We start from the raw sequence: 21229 nt of genomic DNA on the forward strand, positions 1-21229 counted from the left end.
TAGGAAAGATTCACACCATTTATCACATCAATACTTTTCTACTCTTAAATTTAAAAATTGACCATTTACACCACTCAGTCTTCTGTTTTCAGGACTAGAAAATTTACTTTTATGTTAAAAACAGCCTCCAGCCTAAGTTCAGTACATCAAAATAAGTGCAGAACAAGAAAAAACTTTGTGTACTGAAGTACAAAAATTGAAAAAACATTGATCTTTCATCTCTTTAAGCTATTCCAAATTTTTAAATGGAGCAATGTTTGCATGGCATGTAATATCTGGCATGATTTTGCATGATTTCCTATTTCATTTTGATGAGCCTGTGAATAGTGGCATAATCTTACTGTCTGAGAGTATGGACAGTTGAGGTAACTTCAGCTAGTGTTGAAATATAGTAAATGCTAATGTGAGCAATAGGATACTGTCATACAACATACTTTCTTAGTGTTTAAATTGATTGAAATGTAGTCTGTTGGTGGAAATCCATCTATGTCTCCATACCTTTTGACTGGTCTGTCGTACTTGAAGCAGATGTTGCTTGGTTTGAGTTGCTAGTTTTGAACAATCAATACATGCTGTGGTATGCAAATTTTCTAACTGCAGAAGCGAAAGCCATTAAATTCTGTAAAATATTGTGAGAAACTCATCGCTGTAACCTGTTTAAGATGCTGGGCCTGAAATTTGAAATTACAGGTTCAATTCATAATTTTGTTAATTTCCCATGTGACTTTTGGCAAGCCACCAAATCAATGAATCTCATTTTCCACAGCAGCAAATTATGGGTGTTTCCATACTTTGCTGAGAAGTTAAGTTTAAATAATGTTAATGAATGATTTTTTGGTGTTGTTTTGTTTTAAAAATATAAGGGTGAAAGATGATGTGTTAGTGCTGTGTTTTGATGACTTGCATTTTTGTAAAGCTGAATGCCTATGTCTTAAATATCCGAATATGTTTGATAATTGTTATTCAGAGCAACACAATAGGTGTTTTGAAAGAAACCATTATGAAATGCCTAAGTATTTACTTAGCAAAAAAGTAGCAATAAAAGTTAGTTTATGATTATGTGAATAATCACTGTTTTGTATGAGTATGTATTCTGCTAGAAAGAGTACACCACTGCAAATTGTTTTAACTTACCTTTCACTTTTGATTCTAGATAGCTTCATTATTTGCTGTGTGTATTATGGGTTATATTGACTCCTGCAAATTACAGAAGATACTCTCTGCTCATATGGTAATACTTTTTTTTAAAAAACTTAAATCCCCTCAAACAGGTCAGAGCATCAAAAGAGGCCAGTTGTCTGAAATGTTTTCCTTAGTTGCAAGATGGTTGAAAAGATACAGTAATAACTGATGGAGGGACCTGGATTTGTATGTTTGATCTTATGTATATTTATATCACAGTATCAGAAACTAGGATCCCTCCAGAAAAATTACCAACCTAAAAGATTTGTAGAAATACTTGCCTCCCCTTTCTGTCTCTACTGATTCCATGGACTTGAAGATACTGTCTCAAACAACAGACTAGAAAACATATGAGGTAATAGAGCACAAACAATAAAAAGATGAAAAGGCAGCATTCATCTCATGCTGTAGGTTAGTAGAAACAAAAAAAAAAAAAAAAGAGAAGTTAGTAAGTCAAAACTTACTGCTAGTAAGTCTTTATCACTGGAGAACCCCAAGTAAAATCAGGTTTTGAAGATGATGTGATTGAACTATTTGGGGAGATAGAAAAGGAGGACAAAGAAAATCAACTATTAGTCTGAGGAATAACTCTTTTCAAAAATGGTTGATAAAGGCATGTAAGTTTCTGCATAATGTATCTGATTTTCAATTTTAAAGTTAAGATAGCGATCAAGTTTTGCTACCAGGAGCTTTGCTCTTTGAAGTGAGATTATAGTTTTAAATATACAGGAAGATGTAAACAACTTTTTTGAAGAAATGTGGTTGTCTTTAAAAATATATTTTTGCTAAAATTGTGCTATGCAAACTCAGTGGGCAAGAAGAGAATGTTTACCACAGGAAAGAAGCTTTGAGCTAAATTGTCTTCCATATGTTTTCAAACATATTTTGAAATACTATAAATGATATCTTAAAGGCAGTGGTAAGTTCTATGCAGCTCATTTCTGATACAAACATGGGACACCAAATGCTTGTTCCCAGTCAGATTTACCAGGAAAATTTGCAAATAAGCATCTTGGTTTAGCAATTTTTTGACAGAAGCAGGATGAAATACTTAAGCCTTTTGGATTATGTCAATAGCTGTATCAAAGTTTTTGTGCCAAATTGTCACAAAAGGCCTATTTTCGGATAGATAAACGATAGTGTTGTATATTACAGAGAAAGCTTAATGAGGCTTGGTAAACTGACAGTCTTTGTTTTCAATTTTTGCCCCCCCCCCCCCCCCCCCCCCCCCCCCCGCTTTTCTGTGGAAAATGAAAGTCTAACTGTATGAGGTGGGGAGTACAAAAGTCTGCAAGTTTTACAGATAACTACATTATTTTTCCTTATTCCTGGGTATAGCAGAAGGCAGAGATTGGTCATTGATTTTGCTCTCCAAGTTAGAAAATGTAATTCAGCTTGCTTTCTATTAAAAAGAAAGCATAGTAGGAGACCAGGACAGCTGATAAAAGTTGTATTTCAGCCTTGACTTTCACCCTCATGTAGTTAAGTGCGTATGATCAAACAGTCACAGTTCTGCTTCCTTGACTGTGGTGATTATTATAATTTAAATACATGCTTCTCAGTTTGGAAGAAAGAAGACAACAAACATTTTATTCAACATTTTTATGTTTTTCGAGGATTCTGAAAAATAGCAAATAGGATGGGGAAATAATACAACAATTTAAAAAAAATAATTACGTTAGGAATAACTTCAAAAGTGTAGCTGGTATATCACGTAAGATGAGTTAGTCCTATGATCAAGTCTTTTTTGTCTATAAATATTTTAAAATATAAATTAACATAATAATCTACACTTGGCTACCTGTTGCCATTAGGTCATATAATCAGTGATTGATTATATTATCAATATAATCTTCTAATCAGTGTTTCCAGAATAATTCTGTAAACTGAGCTTGCCCTTGCTGTGAAGTAGGTGTCTTTAAATTGAAAGCTGTTGATAGAAAGTAAATTCTATAGTTGAGCAATTTTTTCCTTTTCTGTTTTAAATTTAATTATTTTTATTTTCTTTTTTCAGGTATCTCTTGTAGTGTGTTTTATTCTGATGTTTGGTAATTCAATGTTGTTGACATCATATTATGCTGCATCTTTAGTAGTTATCTGGGTAAGTTGTTTAAGAAAAAATCATACAACATGCTAAGATTGTAATGCTGTTCTGTTATGTATATATTCATATAAAATATGAAACTGCTGCATTATCGGAGAGTTGAGAAATCTTTCACATGACAAACAGAATTAGACCTTAAAGATGTCTGGAGAATGGGTAAATACTAATTTAAAAAATCATGGTTTTACACCAAGACCTCTCCTTAAAAGAAATTCACTTAATGCTCAGTTCTCATGTTTCTGTAGCTCTCTTCTTTATACAAAAGTATAAGATTTACCGTGTATGTACTTTTAACCAGAATAATTGTAAAACAAGAACATGAGCAAGGAGTTTGTTTTGAATGCTTCTTTATTGATTGTGAAACTGCAAATGCAGAACAAATGACTAAAACATATATAACAATGTTTTTAGACTATTTGAACCTGCTGAGTCATGCTGCCACGTTAGTGAAGTTATTCACTGAAGACTCATAATCTCATCATTCGCTATCTTAATTTTTCCTTAAATAGGAAAAACAAGCCCCAGCCTCTTTCGATTTCATACAGTTTCTCTTAAGGGAATTACGTGCATAGGAAATAGGAGATGAGATTGCGTGAACAGATCTAGTTTAGCATACTACAAATCATCTCCATTTCTGATTCTTTTTGCCTCTTCTAGAAGCTTGGGGTGAGCTCAGTGATTAATTTTTTTTCTTTTGTTTATATTTTGTCCATCAGCAAAAGAGTGGTAATCTCCCACTTATGCTAAGAATAAGATGCCTTGGCTGCTGGTATTTGCTGTCATATAGTTTGTTTATTATAAACCCATTCTAGTTTCTTGTAGCAGCTTTTGTAATCATATAGTAAGTACAGATACATTGAATTTCTTGCCTACTTTCTGCTTTGGAAAAAATATTTATTCTCTTTTTATTTCGGTGCTTATAGTGAGCTCAGTCTTAGTGTCACATATGGACTGGGTTTCTGAAAGCTTTTAAGTTAATTCTCAGTTTTTCTTAATTACTTTGTTCATCAAATTAGCTTAAAGTGAGTTTTCCTTTCATCATAAAATGAGGAACATAATAAAATACAAGTAACTCCTCCTACCCCTCATCTTCGGTTGCTCTGTTTGAAAATAGTTTGTATTATGCAGCTAGTAATTTATTGCTTCAGATGTGTCTTGTCATATATGGAAGCAGACATACTTCAGTTTTCCATTGGTTTTGATTTAAAGAAGCTTAGAACTGTGTAATACAGAATCTTACTTGTTAAAGAGAAGAGTAGTCTTCTGTTAACAGTATATAAACTGCAGTAAGCGTTTTTATGTTGGCATGTTTTGCCAGTGCAGGGTGAAATCACAATATTAGTCATTCAGTCCTCTTTCAGGTTGTATTAATTATGGAAGGTTTTTTTAATCAATAGCTGTGTGGTACAATAGGTGCTTACCAAAACAAAAAAACCCCTCATCCAGGGTACTGGAATATCTTGCTGTTACTGTATGTTACCTGAAAATTTACATTCATTTTATTATTAGGGAATTCTTGAATTGAGTCCAAAAGTCTTGAAAAGCAGCAGAAGAGAAGTCTGTCTGTGGGTAAGGAATTTCATATATTTTGAATTTCAGAAGAGAACTATAACTCTTTTGTTTGAATGAGATAGATACAGAAATAACTTCTGTTTTAGTTTCTAATAGTTGAAAATCAAAAAATATAGCTGAACTACTCTCTGTAAGTAAATTGTCCATATTCCCAGAAATTAATTTTAAATTACTGAAGGAAGAAAAGGGGCATAAACATACATTTATATTAGAAAATTGAAATAGCCTTCAAATGGCAACATGTTTCATTTTAGGTTTTGTAAACAAGTTTAAACTGGTAATTTAAGATCTGTATGAAAATCCCTTTAAAAAAAAAAGGGCCATTTAGAAAAGGCAAGTAAAAGGCTAACAGTGCTTGGAGAAATGGAAATTAAGATACTGCATTAGATTTTCACTAAAATGTGTCCTAAATAACCTTTTTAGGATAGTTTTTATAACAACAGCAAGCAACTTATAATTCCATAAGTAAAGGAAGCAAGTCAGAGTAAAACACTGTAAGGTGGAGGGGGGGATTGAGGGCAGTAGAAGTCATGTCCAGCATGGAGGACACCCTCAAAAATACGACAAATAAAATATAACATTGTAGTAAACATGAGAAGCAACTTTCTGCTTAAGGCGTAACATTAACTTGTAAAAACACCTGAAATAGGAGCCTACCAAGACTATGGCTGGCTTGAGACAGGCATTCTTGTTAAAGAAAGGGTAGCCTGTTAGCCAAATTGGATCGAATTTGTACAGTTATTATAAAGGAATTAAATATATATATTTATGACAAATTGCAATGCATGTATAACCTGCTGTAATACTAGGGGAAATGGGAACGTAGGCAAATCAATGTCGGTTTTTAAAAAGGAGATACAAGGCATTTGTGGAACTGCAGACAAATAAGGGTAACGTGTGTAAAAGAATAAAAACTTCAACAGCGATGAAGTTGTTAAGGTTATATGTACATGCAATATAATGAGATAGGTCCGATACAGCCTCTGTGAAAGGAAGTCACACTTCCCAAATGTATGACTTCTTTGAAGGATGTAGAGAAGGGTGTCGGGGTGAATGTAACGCACTTGGATTTCAGAAACCTTTTGGGGAAGGTATCTAACTGGAACTATAAAAGAAAATAAGCTCCATGGGATAAAGTGTGAATGTTAGAAGGTAAGAAAGGGTGGGATTACATGGTAGGGTTTCAAAAGAAGACCACCACCACCCTAAGTATGTATATAAAATTATTGATCCTAAGTAAGTCCTTGCCACTTAGCAGAGAACTCTTGGTATTCTTACGAAAAGTTCTCTGAACACATCAATTCATAACTAAGCAGCCATCAAAAAGGAAAATACATGAGGGAAGTCATGGAGAAGGAACTGCAGAGAAAGCCAAAAATATTTTTTTATTTTGTAAGCTCATACTTAGCATCCTAAATATATGCATGCAGTCTCAGTCAATGTGTCTTGCTTAAAAAATAAAAAAAACTAAAAAAAAAAAAAAAAAAAAGAGGTAGAATGCCTTCCCCCAAAATGTACTACCATCAAAGTTAAGTAGGGAGAGTATGAAATTAATTATTAACATAGAATCACTAAGTAGCTGAGATTTGAAAATAGGTTTGAGTTCAATATCTTGTAAAATAAAGGTAAATATGACAAAGCCAGTGAATAGAAGTAGGATATAATTATAGTTTATTTAATGTCCCTTATGCTAACAGCAATAAGCTTGTAAGGGAGAAGGAAGATACTGTGGAAGCAAAAGAAAATAATAGAGGCATTCAGAAAAGGATCAGGTACCTTCTAGGTAGTTAGGTTCATTTGCAGCCATTAAATGTGATGATTGGATGCAACCCATCGTGACATAAAAACCCTGGTTACAGTAGGGTAAAGATCAGTTTGTATTTTGTTATATTCTCTCTGAGCATCTACTGTTGGTCCCAGATACAAGATACTGAGACAGATTGTCCGATTTGGTTGATCTGGTTTTATAAAGAATTAGACAGATTAAGCTAAATTGCCAAGAATTTAATCTTTCTGATTCAGGGATAAACATAATGTGTAACTGAAAGTAGTAATTGCATGTACTTTCTTTATATTTCCTTCAAGTTCTAACTTGAGATTATCTTGAGAAGGTACTATAAATCAGCAAATTCCTCCAAAGATTTGAATTACCAGAGTAGTACAACCTGATAATATGGAGAGGCTGTTGGTGGGAAATAATCGCTGCACACTGGTGTGTCCAAAACAGGTGGAACTGACATTTAGGCAGCCCCTGTTTAAAGTTAACTTTGGTACCTCCTCTGCTACAGTGACGTCCTATGCAGCAGTGCAGCTGTAATATAAATCAGTTGCACAAAATTATTTCAGCTGTAATAAAAAATACCAAAAAAAACACCCCAGTGTACTGAAATCTAGGAGGTGTAGTTGGTTAGAAATTACTGTACTTGTGATAATGTGGGAGAGTTTGTAACTAGTAGCTAAATTTAATAAGACTTTTAAAACATAAAAGGTTTCTTTAAAGCTTTGTTGAGACATGTTTATTTTATTCTGAATATATTTGTTTAAGGTCATTGAAGGATGTGCCTGGTTATTTGGGACAGTCACCTTGAAATACCTGACTTCTTTAGCATTTGGAATAGCTGATGATGTAAGTTCTTTTATCTGAGTGTCTGGGTGGTGTCTTTCAAAATTTTTTTAATTCTTAATATTTTGATTTTGGCATCTTACTGATATACTTTCCTAAAATTCCAAGATTTGTTTTGCAGAAATGGCTGAGCGATTGCATATTTGCTTTCTCATTCATTATATATTATCACTTTGAGGTGTTATTACTGAAGTTTGCAAAAAGACAAATGTTTTACTATTGAGTTAGTAAATGCTCTGTGTGTTTGTTTTTAAATGTGGGTTTATAGATCTTTGTTTATTTCGGATATATTCTACCAACATCTTTTCCTTATTTACTAAGTTTCTTAGTTCCCTTTCCTCTGAAAGTGGACAGTTTTTTAAGACAGTTTTGAAAGGCTTGTAACTAGGACTCCTCACTTCACTGCAGCACCTTTATTGTCAAATTCTACTGTTAAAAACCTAAACTTATCTGCAGATGTGCATCAAGGGGCAAAAGATGGGAAGCTCGTATCTTAAAATAAGAGTATGCAAAACTATACTCTTGTTGAACCCATTTGCAATGGTAACACCCTTTTTCTGCTGCTTTCTGCTCTTCATTTAACACCGTCCAATCTGTGTTACACTCAAAGATGTCATTTAATGTACCATAAATATATTTTTGATGCTCTTAAAACGGTATTGTAAATGGTATAAACTTCTGTTCTAATTAAAAATATTTCTCGTATATATTTAAACTACTTTGTTGTGGAAACAGAACAGTTTTGCTTACTGTAGCTTTTTTTTCTGTATATCCTACCAGGCTCATATAGGAAATATATTAAAATCTAAATTTATTGGCTACAAGGATTTTGATACATTAATGTATACCTGCGCTGCAGAGTTTGACTTCATGGAAAAAGAGGTAATTTGATCAAAATAGATGATTATGGAAGAGGGAACTTTTAGTTTTATCTGAATTTAGAACTTAAAAGATCTGTGAGCCATAGCCTCCTACTGCCATCATAAGTTCAAGTGCTTACTTGTGAAGTTAGAGGTATTAATGAACTTAAGCTAAATTTAACTGAGTTTATTGCTTTTAAATCAAACAAAACAGTGTTTTGATTTTTGGATCTAAGAAATGTGCTTGCTTGGATGAAAGAAGTGCTTGCTCAGGGATAAATGAAAGGTAACTGCTCTGCAAACTTTATGTGGCTGTCAGTAACTGGTTTCGAGTATATGGAAAATGTACTGAGAGCTGCAAAGGTCTTGCGTGGTAGATTTAGACTACAGAAGAGCATCGAATGATTTTGATGCCCATTCAAATTCTTGATGCGGCTTTAGTAGACTTTTTTTAGTTCATCGGTATCTAAATATGCATTTAGAACGTTTACAGGTTACTCAACTTATAGTACTCAAATTCAGATGAGATACAATCTACTTTTAGTCTTTGGGTGGCTTGCCAAAGAACTGGGAATAATTTACCAATGACCTTATTATTATGATCGCTGGGTGGAGTTTAGATTTGAGTTTCTTAAAGCTTGATTTGTTCTTGTTAAATGATCACATTTACATTTTACTTGAGGAAGAACTCATTGTACTGTTTTCTTTAAAATGACCATTGAAGTCAGGGTAATGGAAAGCAATTAATGCAGTTTATTTGTGTTGTAGACTCCAGTAAGATACACAAAGACTCTTCTATTACCAGTTGTTCTGGTGGTTTTTGGGGTAATCATCAAAAGGGTAAGTGATTGATTTAGTGAATCACCTTTACCTTGAATTTACTTTTTTAGGTTTTTTCAAGGTATCACTATTTTGAGATGGGAAGAAGTTAGTGTGATGGGTTAACCTTGACTGGCTGCCAGGTGCACACCAAGCTGTGCTCTTATTCCCTGTCCTCGGCAGGACACAGAGGGGGGGAAAAGAGAGTTGGGTCAAGACAGGAACAGGGACATCACTCACTGATTTTACTGTCATCAGCAAAACAGACTCAAACTGGGGAAGATAATTCAATTTACCATCAATTAAAAATAGAGTAGGATTGTGAGAAACAAAAACAAAACTAAAAATACCTTTCCCTCATCCCCACCCCCTTCTTTTCCAGGCTCAATTGATCCCTCCCACAGGCTGCAGTTCTTTTAGAACTGTTCCAACATGGGCCCTTTCCACAGGATACAGTCCTTCAGGGTCATAGCTCCTGCCAGAAAACCTGTTTCTGTGTGGGTTCCTCTCTATGAGCTGCAGTTGCTGACAGGAGCTTGCTCCTGTGTGGAGTTCCCATGGGTTGCAGCTTCCTTCAGGGGCATGTCTGCCTGCTCTGGCGTGGGGTCCTCCACAGCCTGCTGGATGGATATCTGCTCCACCATGGTCTTCCATGGGCTGTAGGGAGATAACCTACATCACCATGGTCTTCTCCATGAGCTGCAGGGGAATCTCTGCTCTGGTGCCTGAAGCACCTGCTCCCCCTCCTTCACTGACCTTGATGTCTTCAGCATTGTTTCTCTCCCATTTTTCTCACTGCTCTGTGTTAAAGCTGCTGCACAGTGGTTTTTACCTTTTCTTAAACATGTTATCAACAGAGGCACCACCAGTGTCACTAATGGCGCTCAGCTTTGGCCAGTGGTAGGTCTGGTTTGGAGCTGGCTGGAACTGGCTCTGTCTGACATACCGTGTCAGCAGCCCCTGGTCTCTTCTCACAGAATTCATCCCTGCATCCCTTGCTGCCAAAACCTTGCCGCATAAACCCATTACAGTTAGATAAAATGCAGGTTTTCAAAAATATTTGCTTAAAATTCTGTATTTTCTTTACATAGATTTTTTGCAAAGGTCCAGTTCTGAGTCCGTTGTAAAACTTGTTCTGTTGTTAAGCGCCAGAAAAATTTCTGTCACTTTGCTGATGAGTACTATAACTGAAGTTTATAACTGTTTTTGTAAATTTGATTATGTATAATTTGTGTAAAAACAGCTTACAGTTTACACAGGAACAGATGGGATAACTGCTAACTGTGTGGCTAATTAAACATCCTCAAAAAGAATTTTTAGCTAAAACATTGCATGTCTTTATCTTAGCATTATCTCAAAATGAGATTACCCAGGTGTAACTTGACTTAGCAAATGCTGAAAATGCTTTAGAATGCTTTTGAAAGTTTATTCATACTATTTATTGGCTCTTATTTTCTTCAGGCGATTAAATATCTTATGTGGGCGTTAACTCAGGCAGGCCAATATGAAAGGTAAATATTATCGTCTGCATTTTTTACTGGAAGTTTATTTGGTTTGCTATATCCTAGATAACTCAGAATTCTAAATTATGTTGGTCCTTTTTGAAGGGTAAATGATGTATAGTTCAGTAACTGAATGGCTTGGATGTAATATATGTGGTATTTTTATAGGATGTCTAAAACTATGTTTAGCTGCTAAACTTAGTTTTAGACATCTTAAGCCTCTTACCCCCAAATTTTCTATTTAATAATTTATTTTTTCTGCTCTGTTCCTAAATCAGTATTTGTTTATGTGCTTTTCTCCTATAAATAGTGAATGCAAATTCTTTCCTCCCCATTATTTTTTTCCAGGTTACAAAGATACCTGTGTTTCCAGGTACAAAGATACCTGTGTTTCATCTTTAGTAAGGGATCCCAACTGTATTGATTTGATTTTCTAAACATCTGTAATACATGCTCTGTCAGAGCCATTTGGCATCACTTGTTGATGCTGTGCTTGAGAGCAATCAGTTGATTCCAGTTGAATCTTGTCATTTCCCTGACATAACTTTATGCTTCCTGTTTTTTTTTTTCTTTTTAAATTTTATCACTAATCATTTCAATGATCTCTGCTTTCCATAGTCTAATGGCCATTATCAAAATTTCAACAGATGTGAGCCGGATTCAGCATCCTGTGTTCACAGATGTTTTTGGAGAGCAACAGGTTTTGACTCTTTTCACATTTGTATTTCCTTCTAAGAATCCAAATCCAATCTATGTAGTACCTGAGTAAATGGCAAACTCTTTTTTTGGTAGCAGTGCTGTGCCTGTTTTATGCTACTCAAGTTTCATTCTCTAAATAAGCAATTCTATATATGAAATGATTCCTGGAAGCAATTAGAAACTGCTAAAATTAATTTTCAGATTTCAAAATAGATATAGGGATTGAGGAGGATAGTTACTAATTTGCAATATATTTCAAAGCTTGTTACAGAGGAGGGGGGAAAAAAATCTCTGTGCAGGCACTGATTTTCGCTTACTGGATTAGTTCAGTTGTCTAGAGCCACTATAGATGACTTCAAAGTAAAACTAGTGCTTCTGTAGTACATAAATAATGTGATTTTCTCTTTTTTTATTTAGAGAGGAACGTTTTAACCATGGTGAGGTAAGATTCTTTTTCTGCACAATTTTATTTATACGTTAATTTGAATACTCAAAATCGAAGTACAGGTTGCAATGGTCTGATCCCGATATGTGGTTTATTTGAAGGTAAGTATTTGCATCTTTATTCCCTCGTCTTAAACTGGGTCCGGTATGTCACCAAAATAACTCTGGAATGTTGAACGAAAAAATACTAGCTAATGGTGGGGTGGCAGTGCAAGAGTCTTTTGCGCTTTTGCTGCAGCAGTACAGAAAGACACTGAAACTATGCTGGACTTTCCATTTTCCTCATATAGACTGAGAAGGAGATTGGTTCCTTTACTGGGGCTTCACGTGACAGATAATGTTAAAATCCTGAATTGAAATATACCATAATGAAAATAATTCTACATGTGGTTCTTTTAATAAAATTATGCAAAAAAAAATATAATTGAATGGCAGCTTTCTTACATGGTTTCTTTATTTGCAATTGAGTGAGCAAGGACAGCACAAAACTTCTTTAACAGCAGTTTATTTGTGGTTTGTGCTCATATCATTCAAAATATGATAATCAATCAGATTGCACTGATTACAAAAACGCCTGTATGATTTACCACAGCACTTCCACAAGTAGCACAGATTCAATGTTAGGAGTGGTGAGCGACATCTCTGCTTTTTAACCTTTTTTGACAGTACTAAAGCAAGCTGCCTGTGGTTGTATGAGTACCAAGGATGATTTTATTTGCTTCTTTCATTTCGTACTTAGGTATTTTAGGTATTAAATAGCAAGGTCTCCTCACTTCTATAAAGAAGTTATACAATAAATTTTACCTACGGTATTGCCTGTTTATGTTTCAGGATCTTTTGCATGGCTAGCCATTTCTCCATCTCCCTTTGGTTTTATTGTTAATCTTTGTCCTTCCTGTTGTTCCATACCTTAGCATACTACACACGCTTTAGAAAAAAGATAACAGAAAGTCCTTATCACTATCTGAAATGTGAAGATCTTTACTTTGACTTAGATGCTTAAATGACTCAGACAAGCTCATCATTTAAGATATACTGAAAATGAAGTTGTATCTTTAAGACACAAATGAGAAGTATGCAAATATTATGCTATTGTTTGTTTGGTTTTGCAGCTGGTATACCATGCATTGCAGCTATTGGCATACAGTGTCCTAGCAATTTTAATCATGAGACTAAAACTGTTTTTGACACCACATCTATGTGTTATGGCTTCCTTGGTGTGTTCAAAACAGGTAAGGTCTTTTTTTAATCCTGTAGCTATCTCAGTACTTATAGTATTACCAAGATATTTGTCCTAAAGCAAATTTCTGTGTGTCTAATTCCTGAATCTGAGTGTACCAGTTAAAAATAAACCAGATTATATTGCCTGTCAAAAAATACAATTACACAAGTTCCATTCTCCCCTCTCCCCAAATAAAGCAAATGTCTTGTTTTATGCAACTTGTCCAATTGCATTATTATACAAGTTAAGATGCAGTGTATTGAGCTTGAACATAGGGGGACGTGCACTGGATTTTGCTGTATTTACACACTCCTATGCCATTGCAAGATTTTTATTGACTATTAATTTTATCCAAACAGTGTTTGATTTTGTTTACACTGTGTTTTCACAGCTCTTTAGAGCTTACTGCCTTGCATATTTTTTGTGTATTTAATTCTTTCCAGAAGTATAGTTTTAAGTCTTGCATGTTGAAAACATTTCAGCCTTAAAAATCAAAAGTCATATGCCTAACTCAAATCTAATTTTCCTAACTTGAAATCATTCATAACATAAAATGTTACTAGATTTTCTCCAGGTATAGAAGATCTTAGAATTGTCTTCCCATGTTTTAGTATCTGTGGTTTTGAGAAGTGAACTAGATTGAATCTGTATGTAAATAGCTGTTTTAGAAGCTCTGCAGTTGCAGCAAAAGTAGGGTAGGTAGTCCCTTGTCTGGGAAGCAGACGGGGAGGTAGATTGAAAACTGGCCGAACGGCTGGGACCAGAGAGGTGTGACCAGTGGCACGAAGTCTGATTGAAGGGCAGTAACTAGTGATGTACCCCAGGGGTCAATACTGGGTCCAGTCCTGTTCAACATCTTTGTTAATGGTCTGGGTGATAGGGCAGAGTGTACCCTAAGCAAGTCTGCTGATGCTACAAAACTGGGAGGAGTGGCTGGTACATCAGATGGGTGTGCTGCCATCCAGAGGGACCTCAACAGGCTGGAGAAATGGGCCGACAAGAACTTCATGAAGTTCAACAAAGGGAAGTGCCAAAGTCCGGCACCTGGGGAGGAATGGCTGGGGGCACCAGTACATGCCGGGAGCCAACCAGCTGGAAAGCTGCTTTGCAGAAAAGGGCCTGGGGTTCTGGTGGGCACCAGGTTGAACGTGAGTCAGCAACGTACCTTTGCAGCAAAGAGGGCCAGTGGTATCCTGGGCTGCATTAGGAGGAGTGTTGCCAGCAAGTTGAGGGAGGTGATCCTTTCCCTCTATTCAGTATTGGTGAGGCCATAGCTGGAATGCTGGGTGAAGTTCTGGGCTCCCCAGTACAAGACAGGCATGGACATACTGAACAGAGTCCAGCAAAGGGCCCTGAGGGTGTTTAAGGAGTGTTTTTGCTCAAACTAAACTTCAACATAGCAAATTTGGTAATACTTTCTTCTTAACTCCACATTTCACGTATTTATGAGTATTTGTTTAGAGCTTCCAATAAACTTTCTTTAGGAAAAATGCAGAGGCCATCTTTTTCAGTTCAAGAAAGGGAAGAGTAGGATATAAAGCAACATTAACCTTATATCCCCGAAGTCTTCCTTTCTGATATGTTTTTGGAAGTTTGTGGTACAATATTTAATGCATATATTACAGCTAGAAACTCTTGATGTAAATATCAGATAAACACTGTAAAAGTGCAGTTAGCACTAATGAATCATCTTTACTTGCATAACTTGACGTTTGAACTACAACTTTAAAAGCTGCCTTAATGTTAATTTTCTTTTTATTGTAGAATTACAAATGTAATGCCCTACATTCGGTAAACGTGAATGCTTCTTATGAGGTTTCATTGAAGTTTAGAGGAGAAGCAGTAGCAGAGATGTTTCATATTGTAATATATATTAGGTCCCTTAGAGAAATAAAAATTAATTGTCCTGCATACAACATTAGGGAATTGTTGTCTTGAAATTAACTGATTCTTGCATTTCAGTTGTTTGGATGGCTCTTCTGTAAAATCCAGCCCAAAACATTGGTCTTTGCTATTTTAGCATTGATGGCAATAGAAGGATCAGCAAACCTTCAAACGCAGTGGAACATCATGGGAGAATTTAGCAATTTGCCACAGGAGGAACTTTTAGAGTGGATAAAAGTCAATACCAGACAAGGTAAACAATTTAATAATGTATGATGTTCTCCATTTGCTGTGAGATGTAACTATAGCACTTGGTATGAATGAGTGCAGAAGTATGGCTACTATCCATGGCTTTGCCTTAGGACTGTCTTAAAGCCATGGTTTAGTGACATATACTTGTCCATATAGAAGCTATCTCATGTGAAAAAACATTGAAAGCTTGCTTTTTAGACTCCAGGCTACCAGTCTGGAGGTTCTAACCACTGGTGTATTATTTCTACAACAAAAGTGTTTTTGCAAAGTGCAATTAAAATAGCTTTTTTACTTAAATGACACCAGTCCTGGATGTGCGTCTGTGATAATCATTTTGCTAGAAGAGAATTCAAAGTGTGTGGGTTGTGGTTGCACCTGTCCTTTTACTAAAATGGGTAAAAGTGTCAGAAAACCTGCTGGAAACAAAGCAGTTACCTTTTTAGTATGACAGTACTTTCCAGCTGAAGTAGACTGAGATTTCATTGCTTGTTTAACAATAGTGTAAGAAGTGACAAATAAAAACTTGTTGTCATAATGAATATGTCATTCTGCTCGTTCCAGAAAAATAAGATGTATTAAAATCTCTGTTCTTAGATGTTTAGTTATCTGATGACTTAGATTGAGTTCAAGATTTAAAAAAAAAAAAGTTATTTTGGGGCATCTCCTGTTGGTGCCATGTAAGGCCTTTTAAAGAATAGTACCCTACCTTCTTTACGTTTTTCTACAGGATTACTGTTTAGATATTTGAAGATTGCTTCTCTGCTTTTACTGCTCAGGTCTTCGTTTCAAACATGCCTTTGGTCAAACAAGATCAGGCTGGATGGAGCTTTGAGCAACCTGGTCTAGTGGGAGGTGTCCCTGCCCATGGCAGGGGGGTTGAAACTAGATGATCTTTAAGGTCCCTTCCAACCCAGATCATTCTATGATTCATTCTGTATTTCAGATGCAGTTTTTGCGGGAGCAATGCCTACAATGGCAAGTGTTAAATTGTCTACGCTTCGTCCTATTGTAAATCATCCTCACTATGAAGATGCAGGATTAAGGTAAATTTCAAAGTTGAGGACATATTTTTATTTGCTACTAATTGTCTTAATGTTGGTAATATACAGTAGGAATGGCATCACGTTATATTGTAAAATTTGTTAAAACCTCGTAGAACTTGATTTCTTATTTTAGTCAGATTGAGAACACATGCAGTATTTCTTCAGGATTTGTGCTCATCAGAAAGGATATACTGTAGGATAGATATGGCTTCAGACTTATATACAAAAAAAATCAGGATGTAATTATGGAATTGGAATTAATGTGTAATAGTATATCCTTTCTTCATTGTAGTTACTCCTGACATTGTAGACAGACTTGATTTTTTTCTCAAGATAGCCAATATAGTTAGTCCTATTAGCTTTCTGTGATTGGTTGTATTTTTTTCATGATAATATATCTAATTATTGAAATATTAAGACTAATTAGAACTGAAATTTTGTAGTGAAATTACTGAGGTTTTTACTTTGTTATTTTCAAAATCAGGATATTTTTCTAAACTGAAATTGATTTGTCTGCAAAGGTCATTAATTTCTTTTTTCAGTTTTAATATTGTAGCATCATTTTTTGGTAATTTTGTAAAACTGGTTAAAAGAAGACACAACAAGAAAACAACAAGATAGAGAGGGATAAAGGAGAAAAGGAGGAGATTAATTTACATGCCTTATGTCCTTAGTTCTATGTCTGGCATTAACTGGCTTTAACTTTTTTAGTCAGCCCTGAATTGGTCAGGCAGTTGGACTTAGATGATCACTGTAGGTCCCTTCCAACTGAAATATTCTATTCTGTTCTATTCCTATTCTAGTCTAACTAAAAAAAAATACAGGACAAGGCATGTTTGGGGAAAATAAGCTGGAGAGGATACAGTATCAGAAAATTAATAGGATTTAACAACGTCATGCTTTGCACAATCAAAGGAGGATATTACTGGGTAATACAAACAGGATCATGGTTTACAAGTGATGTTTTTGCTCGATTCAGCGTGGGCGGAACATCAGGTCTTGCACTCTGCATTTAAAAAAGTCCAAACAAGGGCAATGAGTATGACCTTTGGCGGACAGACTGGGCAGATGATTTCTTCTGATCATTTCCAGATCAAGCAAGGTCATTTCTAGTCTTGAATATTATATGGTGAATGCATTGCTTTGACATCTTTACATTTTCTGTTCACGTAACCATGGATCTTGTTACAAAGTTGTTTCCTGCTACAGAGAAATCAAAGGGCTGTATAGATTGTTCTTGGAATCATTCTATTTGAGAAGAACTAGTCACATTAAAGCAAATAGCACTATTAATTTAAACTTTGTTTTAGCCTAGTTGTCTTGTGAAATAAAAAGCCTTACTGTCCAGTCTAAAGTTAAAGCTTACACTTTCATGCTATGTTGCTAGCTAACTTTTATATTTCTCTTTTTGAAGGGCCAGAACTAAAATAGTGTATTCCATGTACAGTCGAAAACCTGCAAAAGAAGTAAAAAGAGAATTAATAAAACTAGGAGTGAATTACTACATTCTGGAAGAGTCATTGTGTGTAAGCAGAAAAAAGTGAGTAATCTCTGTCCTTCTCACAAGAATGATATGCTGCTCAAATATGTAGTCTAAGATTCATATCAAGTAGTAGTTTTGAAATGTTGATCTGTGCTTTATTAAAGTGTCCAAAATACATTTTTGTCCAGCATCTCCAGATATTAATAAGTATAATTCTCTTTACCCACATTAGTAACCTTGTGGTCTTTGTGTGCACCTGAAAAGCTGTGCTGTATGTATTTTTAAACTTTGCTGTAAAATACAGAAGAGATTTACAAAGGAAACAAGTAATTATTTTCTGGTGGCAGGAACAGATGCGTGTGTATAATGAAAGCCTAGTATGAGTAAAAGGTGCAGAGTAAAGGATAGTTTGAGCACCAAAATATTATCCTAGGCTTCTTTCCTTTATTTTATTTATCTTTTTGGCCTTTAGAACATTATTAGTTTGGATTTTTTATTTTATTTTCTTTGCTATTTCTGTTCTATTTCTTTCCTGTTATCTTTGACAAAATAAAGAAAGCCTCATTAATTCTCACTTTGAAAGATAACTGAACAGGGAATTGATGTTGGTTATTAAAAGACCAAGGCGTTATTACTTTTTTTTTTTTTTTTTTAAAAAGGTGTTTTATTTCCCAAGTTTTCTTTAGAAATGTTAGGAGTGTGAACATCACCCTCCATTTTATAGGAAGTTTTAAGGGTCTCTGGTAATGTATATTGTATAATTTGTGATGTTTTGTATGCTTTCTCCTCCAAATTAATTGTTATTAATTATGTAACCAGAAAAGCAGACAAATTTTACACATTCTCAGTACTATTTTTTAAATTACTGCTATATTTATTGATTTTGTAATCTGATAAGAATTTCTAGTGTAAAGACAAACTTAAATAAAATATAGTTGGCGTGATCAAGTATTCATGGCGGGGTGATATAAAACTGAGTTCAGCAACCTGTATGTTTTTTGATGGCATTTCTTCACTTCTCTTTTCTTATTCATATGTTTTCTAGGCCTGGTTGCAGTATGCCTGAAATTTGGGATGTCGAAGATCCTGCTAATAGCGGCAAAATTCCTTTATGTACCCTTATGAGCAAGGATTCCAGGCCGTATTTCATCACAGTATTTGAAAATAGCAATTACAGAGTCTTGAGGATTCCAAAGGAATAACATTTCAATGCAAAGAAACATCAGTCTTTCAACTTTTTAAACTAGTAACTATAAGAATTCTAAATCAGAAATACCTTTTCTACCAGACTTAAAATGGAAAAATGTGTATTTTATTTTTTACCATTTTAAGTGAATTCTGATTATAGAAATATCTTAAACCTAACAGTTTGGATTTCTATTTCAGGGTCAGTCCCTTGAGATTTGCTATGCAAATGATTATATGTTTGCACATTTTATTTAACATTGATCCAAAAAGAGTTAAAAGTAGCTATGGGAAGTAACTCCATTCTCAAAACCAATGATATTGTGAAATGGGACTGTCAGAATGTTTTAGCAAAGCAAGTTTGTTTAAAGCCTTGGTGCTAGCAGCTAGGAACACAGGAATGGTGCTATAGCATCTGGCATCACATTTCTCATGTCGCTTTCATTACCCATCTCCTTTCTGGACAAGGTCGTACTAGAAATTCTCTTAAAAGTCACATAGTTTCACTAGTCATATTGGAGAGAAATACAATTTTTTCTTTGAGAGGATTAAGAACATTTGTCATTTTGAATCACTTAACACATGCTTTTTAAGCTTGCTTTTGAAATGGAAAAGTCTGTAGGCAAACTTGAAACTTCATTATTTAGGTGCATGTTCTTGGAATCTTATTGATATTAAAAAAGAAGACTAATAAAGGTAATATTTGCAGTGAGCAATAGTTTAGCTTCTCAGTGTCCAAGGATTTTTAGCATTCTTATGCATTCAGAATAAGCTCGCATAATATACATGAAATTTTTAAAGGAAAATGCTTTATTCAGGAAAAATCTGTCATAGCCTTAGAAAGATACTAAAATAAATCCTTCACTGCCTTAACTAGATCTTCAGCGCCTAACTTGATAAGAAATTACTTTCAAAATTTATGCCCTCTTTTCTTTCCCCATGTATTAGATCCTGCCTGGATTTTTATCATCAGCATTAAAGAAAAATGAAATTTAACCCACTTGTCATAGGGGTAGAGTCAGTTGTGTGGGTATAATTGCTCCAACGATGTTAGTCTGGTTCAGCAGTTTTTCTGTCATCTTGGTGTCACACCAATATTGTAGGTAATAAAGAATTTAGAGAATTCACTTTCCAAGATACCCAGTGCAAGGACACCCTTTAGTCGTTTAACTGACTTGATAGAGTTTTTGTATGTTTATTGCCATTGGCAAGTATCACAGTAATTGTGATTCTACAGTATAAGACTTCTAAAGTCTAATATTTCTCTGTATATCATTCATGTTCTGGGTTTGTTTTGGGTTTGTTTGGTTTTTGTTTTGTTCAGACATCAGTCTATTGATGAGACTGGTCTTTTTAGCCCTAGTAGCATCTAGCAATATTAGATGCTATAGGAATAGCATCCATCATGCCTGTAACAGTATCAATTAAATGGGAATCTATGAAAAAGTAGTAGTGTAACAACTGAGGAGTATTCTGAGACTTCTTATTTTTTTAAAATCTGTTTTATTGAGAGGGTGAGGGAGAATGGCTGAAAATGCATTAGCTTTTTAACTTTTACAGAATAGATTTTGGAAAAAATTTCTATAAGGAAACTATCACAAAAAGGGCTTTTGGGAAGTCACTTTTTAAAACGTTAATTGAATTCAAGGAAGCGGGGAAAAAAATCTTTATATATAAACATTGTGACTAGTGTTACAGCACAAAAAGGTACTGTATTTTTATGAAGTTTATGCCAACTGTTGACATGTACTTATGTGGTTAAATAAAAAAGAAAAAGTTGGAAATTGTTCTCATGTTTCTGATGGATGTTACATTTCTGTTCTTATGTCTATTAAACTGACGTTTAATCCAGTTGCCACAGCAGATAGGATTGAAGCTGAACCCTCCACTAAACAATGCAAGGAAGTGCTTCAGATAATTCAAGCAAACTCATACACCTCTTTCCAGCCTTCGTTTTATTTGGAATATCAGTGCAGGAATATGTGAAAAGACAGTGGGAAAATGTCAAATACGTTATTTACACACAAAGTGAACTTGGAAGGCAGTTCAAAATTAATCTCTTTTTGTTCTAACTTTCTGAACTCAGGTAATCAAGACTGAAACTCAAATACTGGTAGAATGAAGAAACATTTGAAAGTCCAGGTTTGAAGAGATGTGCTTTAGTAAAAACATTCCCCATTTGATGAGGAGGCAGTTGCTACTGAGTACATGACCAGACCCTGTTTGTAAATTTTCAGCTGATGTTGAGGGATATGATGCTGTCCCTCTCTTTGAACTGGTCTTAAACCCAAATAAATATTGTCATCTAATGTTAAGATGATAAAATCTAGTGATGGAAAGGTATGAAGTAAAAAA

At 34.8% G+C, this 21229-nt stretch overlaps 1 protein-coding gene across 1 annotated transcript in view; it reads left to right on the top strand.

Annotated features, from left to right (window-relative positions):
* The window catches only part of DPY19L1 (dpy-19 like C-mannosyltransferase 1), a 46710-nt gene extending 26047 nt beyond the window's left edge, over positions 1–20663 (top strand). The window contains exons 11-23 of the mRNA XM_074575462.1: positions 1154–1231; positions 3197–3283; positions 4796–4855; positions 7404–7484; positions 8262–8363; positions 9110–9181; positions 10622–10671; positions 11779–11803; positions 12918–13037; positions 14990–15164; positions 16107–16206; positions 17621–17746; positions 18735–20663. Coding sequence (XP_074431563.1) covers positions 1154–1231; positions 3197–3283; positions 4796–4855; positions 7404–7484; positions 8262–8363; positions 9110–9181; positions 10622–10671; positions 11779–11803; positions 12918–13037; positions 14990–15164; positions 16107–16206; positions 17621–17746; positions 18735–18891 — 1233 coding nt within the window. The 3' untranslated portion in view covers positions 18892–20663. The remainder of the gene's footprint in view (positions 1–1153; positions 1232–3196; positions 3284–4795; positions 4856–7403; positions 7485–8261; positions 8364–9109; positions 9182–10621; positions 10672–11778; positions 11804–12917; positions 13038–14989; positions 15165–16106; positions 16207–17620; positions 17747–18734) is intronic.
* Positions 20664–21229: the final 566 nt, after the last annotated feature.

Source organism: Larus michahellis, chromosome 2 (genome assembly GCF_964199755.1).
Source record: "Larus michahellis chromosome 2, bLarMic1.1, whole genome shotgun sequence".
Lineage (NCBI taxonomy): Eukaryota > Metazoa > Chordata > Aves > Charadriiformes > Laridae > Larus > Larus michahellis.